The sequence below is a fragment of the Calypte anna genome, chromosome 1, assembly GCF_003957555.1.
Source record: "Calypte anna isolate BGI_N300 chromosome 1, bCalAnn1_v1.p, whole genome shotgun sequence".
Lineage (NCBI taxonomy): Eukaryota > Metazoa > Chordata > Aves > Apodiformes > Trochilidae > Calypte > Calypte anna.
Window position 1 is genome coordinate 53,086,780 of NC_044244.1, and position 14,415 is coordinate 53,101,194.

General features: G+C 39.7%; 1 protein-coding gene across 1 annotated transcript in view; it reads left to right on the forward strand.

Moving 5' to 3' along the window:
* MYH9 (myosin heavy chain 9) overlaps positions 1-14,415 on the forward strand; it is a 70,990-nt gene that overhangs the window by 37,961 nt on the left and 18,614 nt on the right. The window contains exons 7-18 of the mRNA XM_030469249.1: positions 641-704; positions 1,267-1,365; positions 2,219-2,362; positions 4,517-4,612; positions 5,677-5,795; positions 6,880-7,032; positions 8,793-8,966; positions 9,717-9,890; positions 10,457-10,571; positions 12,922-13,115; positions 13,455-13,576; positions 13,952-14,021. Coding sequence (XP_030325109.1) covers positions 641-704; positions 1,267-1,365; positions 2,219-2,362; positions 4,517-4,612; positions 5,677-5,795; positions 6,880-7,032; positions 8,793-8,966; positions 9,717-9,890; positions 10,457-10,571; positions 12,922-13,115; positions 13,455-13,576; positions 13,952-14,021 — 1,524 coding nt within the window. The remainder of the gene's footprint in view (positions 1-640; positions 705-1,266; positions 1,366-2,218; positions 2,363-4,516; positions 4,613-5,676; positions 5,796-6,879; positions 7,033-8,792; positions 8,967-9,716; positions 9,891-10,456; positions 10,572-12,921; positions 13,116-13,454; positions 13,577-13,951; positions 14,022-14,415) is intronic.

The following is a 14,415-nucleotide window of genomic DNA, read 5'->3' on the forward strand; positions in this document are numbered from 1 at the left end:
TTTGATATGCTTTTGAGTGAATTGCTGTCAGGAGTAGAACAACTGTCTGTGAGTGACTTCCTTCAAAGTTACCTGAGAAGTGACTTTCATTCAGTGAATTATCCAGAACAGACTTGATAGGTCTCTGGAATAAAGGAACCTGACCCTGTGCCAGGTTCATCTGTATAAGTTTTTATTGAAAGTTTGTAGCAGTCAGTTCTATCTTGGAGCACAAATACTGGTCCTTTTTGTGCATGCTTTGGAGTGCAATGGGCAGCATCTGAGAGGCAGATCAGGGAAGCTAAGGCTGGAACTAATTAAAAATGGTTGAAGTTAACATTGAGGGATGTGAAACTATCTGGATCATACAACAAATGTAACTGAAGAGGCCCTGATTGTGGGAAGTGTCAGCTGAAACACAATGGGCTTGAACTGTAGGCTGTTAGAATGTCAGAAATGTCTTGAAGTGTTTGGTGTCTTCTTTGTTAAATTGCTCTTGTGATCAGCAGGCATTGCCTATTAGGTGACCTTATGTTTTGCCTAACACCTGCCTGCCTGTTCTGGATTTCTTTTCCTGGGTCAGAAAGACAAAGCTTACCCTAGCTGTTTAGTACTGTTACCAGATAGAATAAATGTAATTTTAATGTTGTTCTCCTCTTAGGGCAAGTTCATCAGAATCAACTTTGATGTGAATGGCTACATTGTTGGAGCCAATATTGAGACCTGTATCCTTTCTGTAACTGCTTAAAAGGCGAGGTTAAAGGTTATGGAGGAGGCAATAATGGCACTTAGCAATTTCTTCACAACTCATTCTGTCAGGCTGAGAAAATGGTAGGAACCACTTAAATTTATGCCAGCAAGTTTAGTATTGTAGTCTCCTTTTTCTTCATACAGTATTTTGTGATGTTTGTGATTATGGTGGAAATTTCTTCTGAATTAATGTATTCTAATCATAGGAGGCCAAAATGAAAGCTTAAACTGCAGTAAGATGAAATTGGAATTTCATAAGCCACTCTTGTATCTATTCAAGGCAAGTATGGATGGCACTGGTTTTGTGGAATTTATCAGCTAAGTCTCTCTTACCATAGCAGTCTTTCAGAGTTTGGCAGAACTGAAACAAGAAGCTCAGTGGGATGTTGCAGTGGGATGTTGTTGACTGATGATGATTGCTAAAGCAGTACCCCTGTAAATTGGCATGAGCAGAACATCAGATAGTACATATTTTTTCTCCTGCCATAGAATAGGAAGTGATTTCTATCTCCTACCATATGCCTTAACTCCCTGAAGATCTGCTGGAGAAGTCACGTGCAATTCGTCAAGCCAAAGAGGAGAGAACCTTCCACATCTTTTACTACCTGCTGTCTGGAGCAGGGGAGCATTTGAAGAGTAAGTATGATTTTGTTGTAGTTAAGAGTTCCCTCATGACAGTGATAGAGGGTCCAAAACATTTGTAGGCTAAGACCTGTTCCTTCGTAGTTCCTTGATTCAGCCTTTTAGATGTGGTCACTTCTCCACTTCTTCCATACACTCATATATCCTCTGCCCTCCCTCCCTCAGTTCCTGAAAACTTGCCTCGTAGGTTCTTTCCTGCAGTTGTCTCCTTGCCAGCAATGACTCTACTCCCTTCCTTATCTAAATCACTGTCCCATGTTTGGTCTGTCGTGCGTGATGCAAACCCTTCTAGTGCAAGAACGGTCCCTACTGTGATGTACCCAGCGTTTAACTGAGTGTAGTGAAGCTGCTAGCACCTAAGCAGCTCTAGGAGTCTAGAATCCTAGCTTTAATACCTTAGCCTCATAGTCAGAGCCTGTGTCATGCTAGAGCTGCAAATTGATCTGGAAGAAGAGAAGGACTTTGGAGTTGCAGCTGTTTCAAGAGCTATGTGCTAACTTCCACCTGACTTGAAACAAATGAGGTATCTGAAATTAAAGGCAAATTTACTTTCGAGCTAATCCCTGCTTCTTATAGACTTAGTGCATAATGATGATTGACACTCATTTTGTAGAGTAGTCTAGAGGAGAGAATAGAAGGAAATAAGGCTGAAAAACTCCAGTTTTGTCTAAAATGTTAAATTTTCAGCCTGAAGTAAAACTGGCCTTAGTACAAGATTCATCTGGCACCTACTAGTATATGCAAATCAGAAATTTGATCTCAGTCATAGCTTCTTGTCTATTAAAAATAAAAAAAAAAGGCAAGAAAAAAAAGCCATTGTTAACTTCTTTCTCAATTCTTTCCTAAGGTGATCTGCTGCTGGAGCCTTACAATAAATACCGCTTTCTTTCCAATGGGCATGTTACGATCCCGGGTCAGCAAGACAAAGACATGTTTCAGGAAACCATGGAGGCAATGAAGATCATGGGCATCCCAGATGAGGAGCAGATAGGTATAAATCCTTTGAAGGACTTAAAAATGCAAGGAAGTGAAAGAGGAAACAGATCATATCTCTATGGAGCTTTTTTGTTCTAGGATTCTTTTTTTGTTGGTTTTGTTTTGTCTGGTGTCCATTCCCTGCCCCATCCCCCCCACCTATTACCCCTCCTCGCAAACAAACAACGTGAAAATAATAATCTTAATGCCTAGTGGCTTTGGAGTGACCCACCTCAGGATCTACCAGCACTGTTTCAGTTTATACAGTTAATGTTAGAAGTCATGCAGCTAATGAAAACATGCTTCTGCTTGCTGTTTTTGTTCCTAATCTGAGGGGTGTATATCCAGTTTGTGAATAACACATCAAAGATACAAGAATTCACTTATTCTCTTGTGCAGTGTACAGCTTGTGTGCTCCCCCTGTCCCTAAGCAGTGGCTTTAAAGTATCTAATCCAACCACTGCTGGATTAGTACTTTGAGAATTGCCTGGTCATAGTGCCTTTCTTTCCAGCTTAACACTGAACTGCTGATCAGAAATTAATATTGTCTGTTTCTGGGAGCACAGTACCAGTGAAGTTAGACTTGCGTGCAGCCAGCACAAAGTGGAGTATTCACCACAGTTCTGTGCTGTCTCATTCATGATGTGCCTCAGTGGTTGGGAACCAGCACTCTGCAACATGTCAGTTTCTAAATGTACAAGGTCCTCTAAAAAAACAGGAGTGTTTATTCTCCACAGTGAAGCAAACATCTGTGGTGGTTTGAGGTTGCCATCTCCTGCTGGAGGCTGCAGCTTTTGTGGCTGTAGGGAATATGTACCTGTGCCTCAACTATTACTCCTCACAGTCCAGAGTGCTGTAAATTCAGTGTTTAATGTACTTCTTGATATCCTGAGTCATCTGAGACTGAAACTGAATAAAAAAATTGGGAATCTTAATTTATTGTCAGGATGTCCTGCTATGCTTAGGTTTTTAGAGCTGGATTTTTAATGTGTGCTCCAGGGCATGTCTGCTGTCATATGGATAAGTTGTTGGTTCCAGCCACTACAGCAAATATAGCTTTAGTGGTTTGCACTTAGTGTTCAAAATATGAAGTTCATCACTGTTCCTTATGTGCTTAGAATACATACTGTAGCTGGCTGGATGGTAGGCTTGCTTAGTTTTGATGTGAAGTCTAAATGCTATCTTCATTTATGAAACAGCATCAAAATAAGCTGTCTGTACAAATGCCATGACTCCAGATTCACTGAATTTCACTACATGCCACTAGGAACATATCTACTGCTTTTCTGTTAGCCCTCTCGTAGCATACATTGAGCCTTTGTTTGTGCTGGATAAACAAAAGGATATTGTTTTCAAACAAATGTGTCTGTATCAGGTAGAAATTAGGGAATGAAAAAATCTGTGGTGCAAGATCCCATTTGCAAGTGGCTGGCAGTTTGCTTTGCTCAAGGCAATTTGAAGCTATTATGCAACGAGCTCTGATTCATGCACGGTGAAAACTGAATAAATGCTATGGCACTGATAATTTCTTTACTGCCCTAACATCTGATGCTGCTTTTGTGACGCGCACCATTCAAAGAGTATGAATACATCATTAGCCATGGGTGGGGTGCTTCAGCATGTAATTAGTTGTGGTACAGGCACTTTCATCCACATCCTGCAGCCCTTCATACATTATAATGTATTTCTGTGTGGACTACAGACCTTGGAATGAGTTGGGTTAAAGGAACAAAATCTTCCCTCTCTTAATTGGTTTTTTCTTATGCTTTCCTGTGTTTAAAAGAAGTTGTTGAGGGAAATAGTGAATTTGGCCCTCTAACAGAGAACAAACATTTTTATTTTATTTAAAAAAAAATAAAAAATAATATATGTATTATAGGGTGGGGTGCTATTCTCAGTTTTGTCTTCCACTTTACTATAGGGAATAGGTAATTCCACTTTTCTGAGAATAGGTAAATTTCCAGGCTGTGTAGTCTTGTAGACAAGGAACAAGGCAAGTCCTGTGTTGTGAATGGGAGTCATATAGAGGAATTGTCTGATTTATTTTCAAAATTCCAGAAAGATCTTTGGGATATTGTACGGGCCTCTTAACCATGTCAGGAAAGATAACTGGGTCATAACAGGGCTTTTGGTGCTGTCTGACACTAAGCTATTAATATTCTTTTGAAAGGTCTGCTGAAGGTTATCTCAGGTGTTCTTCAACTTGGCAACATAGCCTTCAAGAAGGAGCGTAACACAGACCAAGCCTCTATGCCAGACAATACAGGTAATCAATCTTCTTTCTACCCCAAAGAAAAATACATAAAGCCTACAGGAAGTTTGTTTGTGTAGAAGAATATATTACAGTATGTAGAGAATGCTGGAATCATGTTTTTCTGCCCGGTGTGAATTACTTGTCAAAGGAGCAGACATGCTCCTTCATAGGGATATGGGCTGTTTTTCCAGGCGTGTGTTTGCAGCCACCCACGGGCAGGAATGTGGTACTGTCCCTGTGACAGTGCTGGTGGGAAGCACAGGCAATGACCAGATGAAAAAGATGACTGTCCTGGAATCTGTAGTGCATATACATTTTAACCAAGATAAGAATGATTTTTCCTACAAACCCGTAATATCAGATTTTCAGGAATTACCTTTGCTAGGTAGGTAGTCCTGTAACTACAAGGCTAAGGTGGATGGTTTTGTGATGGGTATAAAGTATGCAGGCACATTTTAATTGCACTGCCCATTGTGCATGTTTAAATAGTGCCATGCTTCACATGACAGAAGGTTATCTGGTGAAAGAATTAACTCAGACCTTCACTATAGATACACTTCAGAAACATAAAAGGCTACTAATATATATTTAAGTGTTTACATTTTGGGCTATTATTATGGAAAATATGCTTTAAATGGCATTTTGGGGAGCATAGTAAACCATTTGGGCTTTGGATCTTCAACCTGAAATAGAAAGGTGCCTCAAAGACTAACCAGTAGATGAAGACTGAACAATTAGCTTAATTAAGAAATCTGTTACTTTTGGTGTCTTTAAATTGATTACAGACTTTCTAAAGCTTCTGTTATGACTTAGTGGTATGAGAGTATTGCTTGTGGCTTATGGAGAAACTCATTAATCTGTAGTATGGGTTGGAACAGTTGATTTTTTGCTTTGGTTTGGGTTTTTTGAAGATACCTTGTCTCATCAACCTGCTCTTCATTTAGTGCTTTTTACAGCTGTTTCCTGACTTTCTTGGGAAGGCAGTTGTAGGAAAGTTTTTCTTAATTTTTTTTTCCTTTGTCACAGAAAGCAAGAGAATATTAATCTATTTTGTTGTTTCCTTCTACCATCTTTAGCTGCTCAGAAAGTGTCTCACCTTTTGGGTATCAATGTGACAGATTTTACTAGAGGTATCCTGACTCCTCGCATCAAAGTTGGACGAGATTATGTCCAGAAAGCTCAGACCAAAGAGCAGGTATGCATTCTTTTAGAAATAAATGAGAACTTTAATTTTGCTGCTGCAAAGCTAGCAAGTGTAGTGGAGTTTCCTGAAGTGTTTCATAACCATCTTTGACTGCAATGTGTAGAAACCACACTTGAATAGTGTAGCATATATCTTGCTTCTAATATTTGCTTGAGTGATCTGTGTAAAGATAGAAATCACCCTGCCCCTCTAGCACTTTTTCTCATCTGAAAAAAACTAACCAAAAAACCCACAACTCCCCTTGTTTTTGTGACCAGCTGTCCCAAGGGAGTAAGTTCCTTCAGTGCTGTATGGAAGGGTGACATTTTCAAGTTGCTGTGTACAGGAAGCACCATTTTTGAGTAGGTCAGCTACTAGGGTGGAAGAATTTGCTGGTCACCTTTGAGACTGTATATTATGTAACACTCTTGAATCAGGTTGTGCTCTAAATGAAAGCAGACCTAGGAGTTAGTGGCCTTCTGAAAGGAGCAAAGCCCCCATCCTTACGCAGTGCACAGCTTCTTTATAAACACATTCTTCTGCTCAGTAGGAATAAACGTGGCCTCATAACATGGAAGAGATTAGGAAGAGAGTGATTTCTAGAAATAGTCACAGAGCGCCTTTCCATTTTGATACTTAATTTCTTAATGTACAGAGTGTTTTCTTTGTCAGTCACAGGCGGGATGGTGGCATGGGAGGGAGGGATTTGGCTTCATAAATCCTAAACTACAAAAGAATTCTAACGTTTTTCTTTGGGCCTATGAACCTGTGATGTTACTATATTCTTTGGAGGTGAGTGGGCATAACTTTCTTTCTTGTATACCAGGCATTGGTTTCTCCAGCAGGCAGGATCCTGAAATTTGGCTTTGACACACTAATTTAGTAAGACAAATTATTTGCTCATGCTTATGGAGTATCCCTGCGACATCTCCTTTTCACTGAGAATAACTTCTGAAATGAGCCTTTTTCAGTGAGTTTGGCAGTGGAGAGAAGCTGTTGGACCTACAGTTGGGCCATTAGACGTTGAAACAGCGTAATCTGTGCCTTTCTTTGTATTATAGTGTAACTTCTGATCTTTATTTTTTTTCCAATTTAGGCTGACTTTGCCATTGAAGCTCTGGCTAAAGCCACTTACGAGCGTATGTTCCGGTGGCTGGTTATGCGGATCAACAAGGCACTGGATAAGACCAAGAGACAGGGTGCATCCTTCATTGGAATCCTTGACATTGCTGGGTTTGAGATTTTTGAGGTAAGGAGGTGTCAGGTCTTTGAAGTCAGCTGTTTACCATGGAGCAAAAATTGCTGAAGGGAATAACTTTAACCAGAACAGTATATTTTTGGAAAGGTTGTGTATTCCATTTCTAGTATTTTAGATCTCTGCTCCAATGTTATTTTGGATATGAACTGTTAGATAAGCTATTAACTAGCTAGTGGTTCCTTTAATATTTTATATATTCTACAAATGTCTTACCTTGTTGCTGTATATGCTGGTGCTTACATCTTTATTGAAATGTGCATTAGAATTATTTTAATTTCATAGTTCTAGATGCTCTTGATTCTTTATAGATCACAGGTTTAGACTTTGATAACCTACAAAAAAGATCACCACCGGAATTAAAATTTTATGTCTGGTTAGTCTGTCCCAAAATATTTAAGGGATGACCCTCTGAAACCTACTAGCTTAATGAAAAATTGTTGGAAATGGTTTTTTTCTTCCTGATGATGAGTTTTGGAAAAGACAGACAGGGTAACTAGATCAGATCCAACATACATTCTGACCTGTATATGGTGTGTTCTGCAAGAAGCCTGAAAATCATGAATCAGTGTGGTTTTGCATACAGCTAAGTGGATTTAACAGCACCTCCTTGATGAAGGAGTGAACCTGCTTCTTTCCCCCTCTGCTGCTCCTGCCTACAACTACTACTGCTTACCTCTCTAACCCTGTGGAATATATGTTCTTAGGGTGTTTTATGATTGAATCAGTCTGCAAATGGGAATCTGAGCATAAAAGCTGATGTAAGATAAATGTAGGTGAGGAAGAGCCAAAAGAAAGCTGAGGAGGAGTCTAAAGGAAGGGGGAATGGTAACTCCTTCCATTGGTGGCAGTGAACTGTTAGGCCAAACCATTATGTCTATGAAACAACAATTTTAGAATGTGTCTTTGCATTATACTTTGTCTGAAGCAACCACAGACTGTCATCAGGAAATAACTATACTGCCATAATTCCAGCCAAATAGCTTCTATCACCTGTGCTATATTGGATCTGGTTTATGTGCAGCTACAGAGTGAACTGGACCAATTTATTCATGAAATGGAAAATTAAGGCTCAGAAAGGTTTAATTTTATCCCCACCCTCCTCCCTCCTCTGGTCAGTCTAACTCTGGTTTCATGGCTGCTGGATCTTGTGACAAGGAGGGGAGTGGAAATACATAGCAAGAATTTTTTTACTTTTTTTTTTTTAGCAGCTGAACTATATTTAGTGTGGTCTAACATGAAAATGCACTGTGGGTTATTAACCTTGTACTTACAATTTGAAAAAATCTGGAGATGAAGAAATTTCCCTCACTTTCCTCACTGTGATTTTATAGATGAGGATTAAAAAGGGACTTTCCAGTCCACATGCTTTTAGGAATTTGTCTTCAGGCTTCTGTTTCTTCCTCTCTTTATGAAGAGGACTTGCCAGCTCTGAGTTTGTGAGAAAAAGTCTTTTCTTTTCCTGGGCTAAGTAGCTGCAGTAATTCTTCTGCTGTTTGCAACTAAACATGCTTTTGTGTAGTCTGAGAAATGGTGTGGATGACCTTCTCTAGGGATTGCAGCAGTGATACAGCCACACGTTATAGGAAAGGCAGCTCACAAGCAAATGGGATTATTGACAAAAGGACTGTCCACCCCACACAGAACACTAGCTTAAATTGCTTGAGTATAAATATAATCTTTAGTTCTAGGAGAATAGTAGCTGTGTCTTCAAAAGCAACTGTTCACACCTCTTTCTATGTTTCCTTCATTAGCTGAACTCCTTTGAGCAGTTGTGCATTAACTACACAAATGAGAAGTTGCAGCAGCTCTTCAACCACACCATGTTCATTCTGGAGCAAGAGGAGTACCAGAGGGAGGGCATAGAGTGGAATTTCATTGACTTTGGCCTGGATCTGCAGCCCTGCATTGACCTCATAGAGAAGCCGGTAAGCTCCTACTCCTACCATGGAGCAGCAAGAAGTGGCTGCACTTATTTTGTCAGTGAGCACACAACCCCTACCTATAGACTGAAAATTAGCTTTTTAGCTTTTGTAGTCCACTACTAACACAGCACTGTGAGCAGTTTCCTCTTTGTCTCGTAATATATTACCAATAAATCTTCCAGTATCATTTCTGTAGGAAATACAGCATGAAGTTAAATTTAGCCACTTTTCCATCTCACACAATTTTCTTACTTTGTGTATGACTGCATGGTACCATAAGTAGTGTGAACTTCTTAATTAATTGTGATGAGAAGTTCTGAATCCCTGTTGCTTTCATTCTACTCTAATGAAACTTGGAAATTTATAAATTTCATAGAAGATGTTCCGGTAGTAAGGACTAGCCTGTGAAATGTTCTGCTGTGGCTTTCTGCATTTAGACACAGAGATATTTGGAGAAGAGTAAGGTACTGTTCCTTCTAATAAAAAAATTCACTTTTTTTTTTTCCCCACATAAAGCAACATAGACAAATATCATGATAGAAACCTTTTCCTTAAAATGCTCAGAATTCAGGTGAGGATTTTGAGTAATTATAGACAATTTCCATTAATATGGAGGTAGTTGAACTGATACCACACAACAGGTGAATGGGATGAGGATCAGGCTTAGGTATCCTTTTTTTTTTTTTTTAACCATCTAAAGGTATTAATTTTTGGTATAGTAATGTATTTTTAAATGTTTGATTTTTCTTTAAGGCTGGGCCTCCTGGTATACTGGCCCTGCTGGATGAAGAGTGCTGGTTCCCAAAAGCAACAGACAAAAGCTTTGTGGAAAAAGTTGTGCAAGAGCAAGGCACACACCCCAAATTTCAGAAGCCAAAACAGCTGAAAGACAAAGCTGACTTCTGTATCATACATTATGCTGGCAAGGTAAGGTATTGGTAGCTAAAATGTGAACATTGTCATTTCTGCTGTATTTTATTGTGCATAACCACAGCTACTTAGAAATAGCTACTTACCAGAATTGCTGCCTATGAGAAGCCATTGGAAGTTTTCATGAAGTTCTTCCACTGCTGCAGACCTTATAAGGCCTGAGGGAATTTGCCTGCAAGTTGTATAGCCATAGATGAAAGCATGTCAGACTGACCAATGTTCTCTGGGACTCGTTGAGATTGGAGGTACTTTTCCAAAACCTTGCATCAAGAGTTCATCACTAAGAATGATGATGCTTTTGGTTTTTGTGCCACACTCGGAGTGATGCAAACTAGTACTGTAAACCCATTCCCTTTACTGACAGAACAGAACATGCAGCTGTTTGTTAGGGTTTGAAATTTGTAGGTATGCTTGCTTAGATTGTAAATCAAAGAACGATTAGGTAACCTGATGTTGATTGTGCAAACCCCAGTGCTAGTTTTAAAGACTTTGCAGGACCTTGTTGCATTTTGTGCTGCAGAAAATGCCCCCTCCCAGTTTCTTGACTTGTTAATTTTCTCCAGGTGGATTATAAAGCAGATGAATGGCTGATGAAGAACATGGATCCTCTGAATGATAACATTGCTACTCTTCTCCACCAGTCGTCGGATAAGTTTGTGTCTGAGCTGTGGAAAGATGGTACGTAATTAAACTTAATCTCATTTGTTTTCTCTTGTTTTATGTGGAAAGGTTTGTTTGATCATCAAAAGTCCATGATGAGCTGTGTTGCTTTTTCCCTTGAAGACTAAGCCACCCAGATGAACACTGCCTGGAACATCCTTTGCTTTGATCATGGTATTGCATTAAAAGCTCACTGTAACTGAAGAGAAAGGTTCACTTGCATCAACTTATGTTGAGCTTGTTGCATATATAGCAATTATTTTTCAACACAAAGAATGACAGGATAAAATGTGAATGTACCATTATGTCCCAGCAGCTAGTGTAGCTGCACCACTCAAACAAAAGATCGGAGGATTAATCTGTTTTCAGTTCTGCAACTAGCTTGTTCTCTCTGCAGTGTTGTTCAGTATTTTACTCTATCTTCTCTGGGATTATCTGCTTTTGAGTCTTGCTGTTGCTGTCACTTTCTGTAGTAGGTTTTCTTTGATGTCTCTGTTGCAGAGATGCAGAACGTTCAGAGAGCCTATTTCTATCAACACTTTCCTATTCTTCATCTAGAACCAGGTGACTGAGAAACCCAGCTGTTGTGTCATGTGTGTAATGCATCCTAGAGCTGTGAAAAAAATGCTTCCCATTAACTTCTCTTTGTCCCTTTGTCATACCTGCTTGTCTTTCTTGTTCATTTCCTCTGCTTTGTGCTAGTAGCTCCTCGTGGACTTGAAAACAAAAGCAAAACTCTCACCTTGCAAATGGATATAAGAAAAATACGGATGTATTCAGGTGCTAAAGGTTGCTCTTGCAAGACTTGTATAGGAACAGCTAAAAGCAAATTCCTGACAGCTCTGAATGTAGAGGTATCAAAGCTGTATTTCTTACAGGATTTGGAAGGAATGTTTCTGAGACTGTCTAAAACTGGAATCTGGGTTAGCATTGATTCTGGTATTGGGTTTTGACTTCAGCTGCTGATCATTTAAAGAAAGTTTGGCAAAGTAACTTCTACTGCATGAAAAATGGCCATCAGCAACTTGTGCCTAAGAAGACCTTTGCTGTGTGAGACTCCAACTTGAAACATCAGCTGAACCACAGCTGAATAAGTTCTCACTTACTGTTCCTAGCTGGATCTTCTGTTGAAAGTTCCTGGCCTTTTTGCTATCTTGATGTAGATTGCAGGGCTCAAGATTTTTAAGAGGATTGTTCCAGCTGCAATCTGGGACACTCTTCTGTGGATTTCCCTTTGACGTCATCTTCTTTTCTTTCTGATAAGACAACCTTGACCCTTTTCTAAGAGTGGCTCTGGAAGTGAGCAGTTCTAAACTAATACTGGCTTTAAATCAGAGTATCCTTGTTTCTTCTTCTGTAGGGGTTTCTCGTAACAGTTTTTTGTTTTGTTTTTAAATCAGAAGCCAGCTGAGCACAAGTTGATGTATTTTCTGAACTACATGTTGAGGGCTTGAGCATAGGCATCAGTCAACCACTAAAGATAAAGTGAAATAGTAGCTTGAACCCCTTAATAAAAGTGTACTGGGGGTGTGGAAATTTATAGTGATACAGTTGGCTTTGGTTATATGAGTGAATTTTTTATCTCCATGTAGAAAAGCAATGGGAAAAAGTAATGTTTTAGCTTCTTCTTGCCCTTGCTACTCTCAGATCTGGCTTACTTCAGTTTTAAAAAAAGGATCTGTGGAGTCCACCCATCAAGGTGATAGCTTCATCAGTGCTTGGATGTCATTGTGGCATAGTGGAGAAATTGTTGGGGCAGGGATTTCTGGCTCTTTCCTAGTGATATTTTTCATGTCTCTGTGATAAAATTATTTGTACTCCAAAAATAACTCACCAGTGGTATCTTGGACTTTGGTTTCTGTCGTGTCTTTTACCATGTTTGCTCAGTTTACAAGTAGATGTGGCTTTTCTGATCACAGATCATGGCAGTTCTACCTGTAGTGCAAGAGTGAAGCTGGGCTTTTTCTCTAACTGTGGCCCATTCTGGATCAGAGTCAACTAACAGTTGACTCTGCTGGGCTAGCAGCTAGAACTCTTGGCTTGTTGTTTTTCATTGTAACATAACCAAGTAGAAGCATCTGAAACTCACTTCTAGATTGCAATTCCAGAGCTTCCATCCAGAATATCGATAGAATATGTGTGGGAGTAAGTTTGACTTCATCACTCAAACTTCCTGTAGTGAGCTGTTGCTTTTTTTCCTTCCTGCTCCTATCCCTGCACAAATTCTGTACAGGAGTGGACATCTGTGTAGAGATGAAGCAAAAAGGATCCTCTCATTTATCCTGTTCTACCCAGATGTTTTTTGTGTGTTCCAGTGCTTCCTTTGTTTGTGGCAGAAATTTAACTCTCTTTCTTGTGCTCTCTCTAGTTGACCGAATTGTTGGGCTGGATCAGGTAGCTGGTATGTCAGAATCAGCACTGCCAGGGGCCTTTAAAACCAGGAAGGGTATGTTCCGAACAGTGGGACAGCTCTATAAAGAACAGCTGGCTAAACTGATGGCTACCCTGAGGAACACCAACCCCAACTTCGTCCGTTGTATTATCCCCAACCATGAGAAAAAGGTAAAAGACTGTTATAATACTACTACCTGTAGTAGTAGTAGTACAGCCCTACCTGGGTTCCTGAGGGCATGTGGCTGGGTTGCTATCTTTTGTCAGGTTTTGCAAGAGGTCTTAAAGAGGTCCTGTTTTCTCAGGATTTACGGTCATCTTAAATAACTGTATACTTACTGCACTTTTGGAGACTGATCTTTGCAGTTCTTAAGGTGACATAAAAGCTTTCAATTGCTTCTAATCAGAAAGGAGAGAACTCTCTACCTTATGAAAAAGAGGGGGAAGCAAGGGGGCAAGGCCTTCTGTGAAAGTTTGTGGTATTTATAACATGAGCTTTTTCCACACTAGGCTGGAAAACTAGATCCCCACTTAGTCCTAGACCAGCTTCGCTGTAATGGAGTGCTGGAAGGAATCCGTATTTGTCGTCAAGGTTTCCCCAACAGAGTTGTATTCCAGGAATTCAGACAACGGTAAGGCCTAGAAAAGAACCTGAAGCAGTTTTTAACCTAGAGAAGTTAAGGCATGAGTACAAAAATTTAAATATTTTGTTGCAACTAGATTGCCATTGTTTACAAAGACAGCAACACAGAATAGCCCTTTATGCTTTCTGGCACAAAGTCTCCTCTGACTTCTCTAGTAATGGTATACTTAGGTAAGGTATAGAGGACGTTATCTAAGACTAATGCTTCATTCTTTGTTGTCTAGAGATGCATTTTTTTCTTCTAAGGAGGCTGTATGCTGTCAAACTCATAATGCCCTAGGAATATATTACTGATTTTTTTGTTGGTTTGCTTTTTGTTTTCAAATATACTTGTATAACAAATCTAATGCTTTTTCCTTTTCAGATATGAAATCTTAACTCCAAATGCAATTCCCAAAGGATTTATGGATGGAAAGCAGGCTTGTGTACTGATGGTAAGACATCCCAGAAACTCTACTAAATTTTATGGGTGTGGTGCGGAAATCAGAGTTGTGCATGTTAGATGTATCCACTATTCACAGACCAAAATTACAAAGTCAGATGTTTTGTCTGACAGAAGAATGGTGCAAAAAGCTATCTCTTGGCTTCGCAGATGGAAGCTTTTGACTAGCATGAGGTTCAATAATTCTAGGTAAAGAGGGTCTTCCTGTTTCCACAGATTCATACACTTTGAGGGGCCAGTAGTATTCATGGAAACAAAATGCTGAGAAGCATTAGTGTTATCCTTAGCACATGCTTGAAGTATGAGCTTCAGCAAACCTTTGGTGATGGCCTGCTGATCACAAATGCTTTCATTGAAGGCTCCTATTCATTTCTGCAGAATTTCCT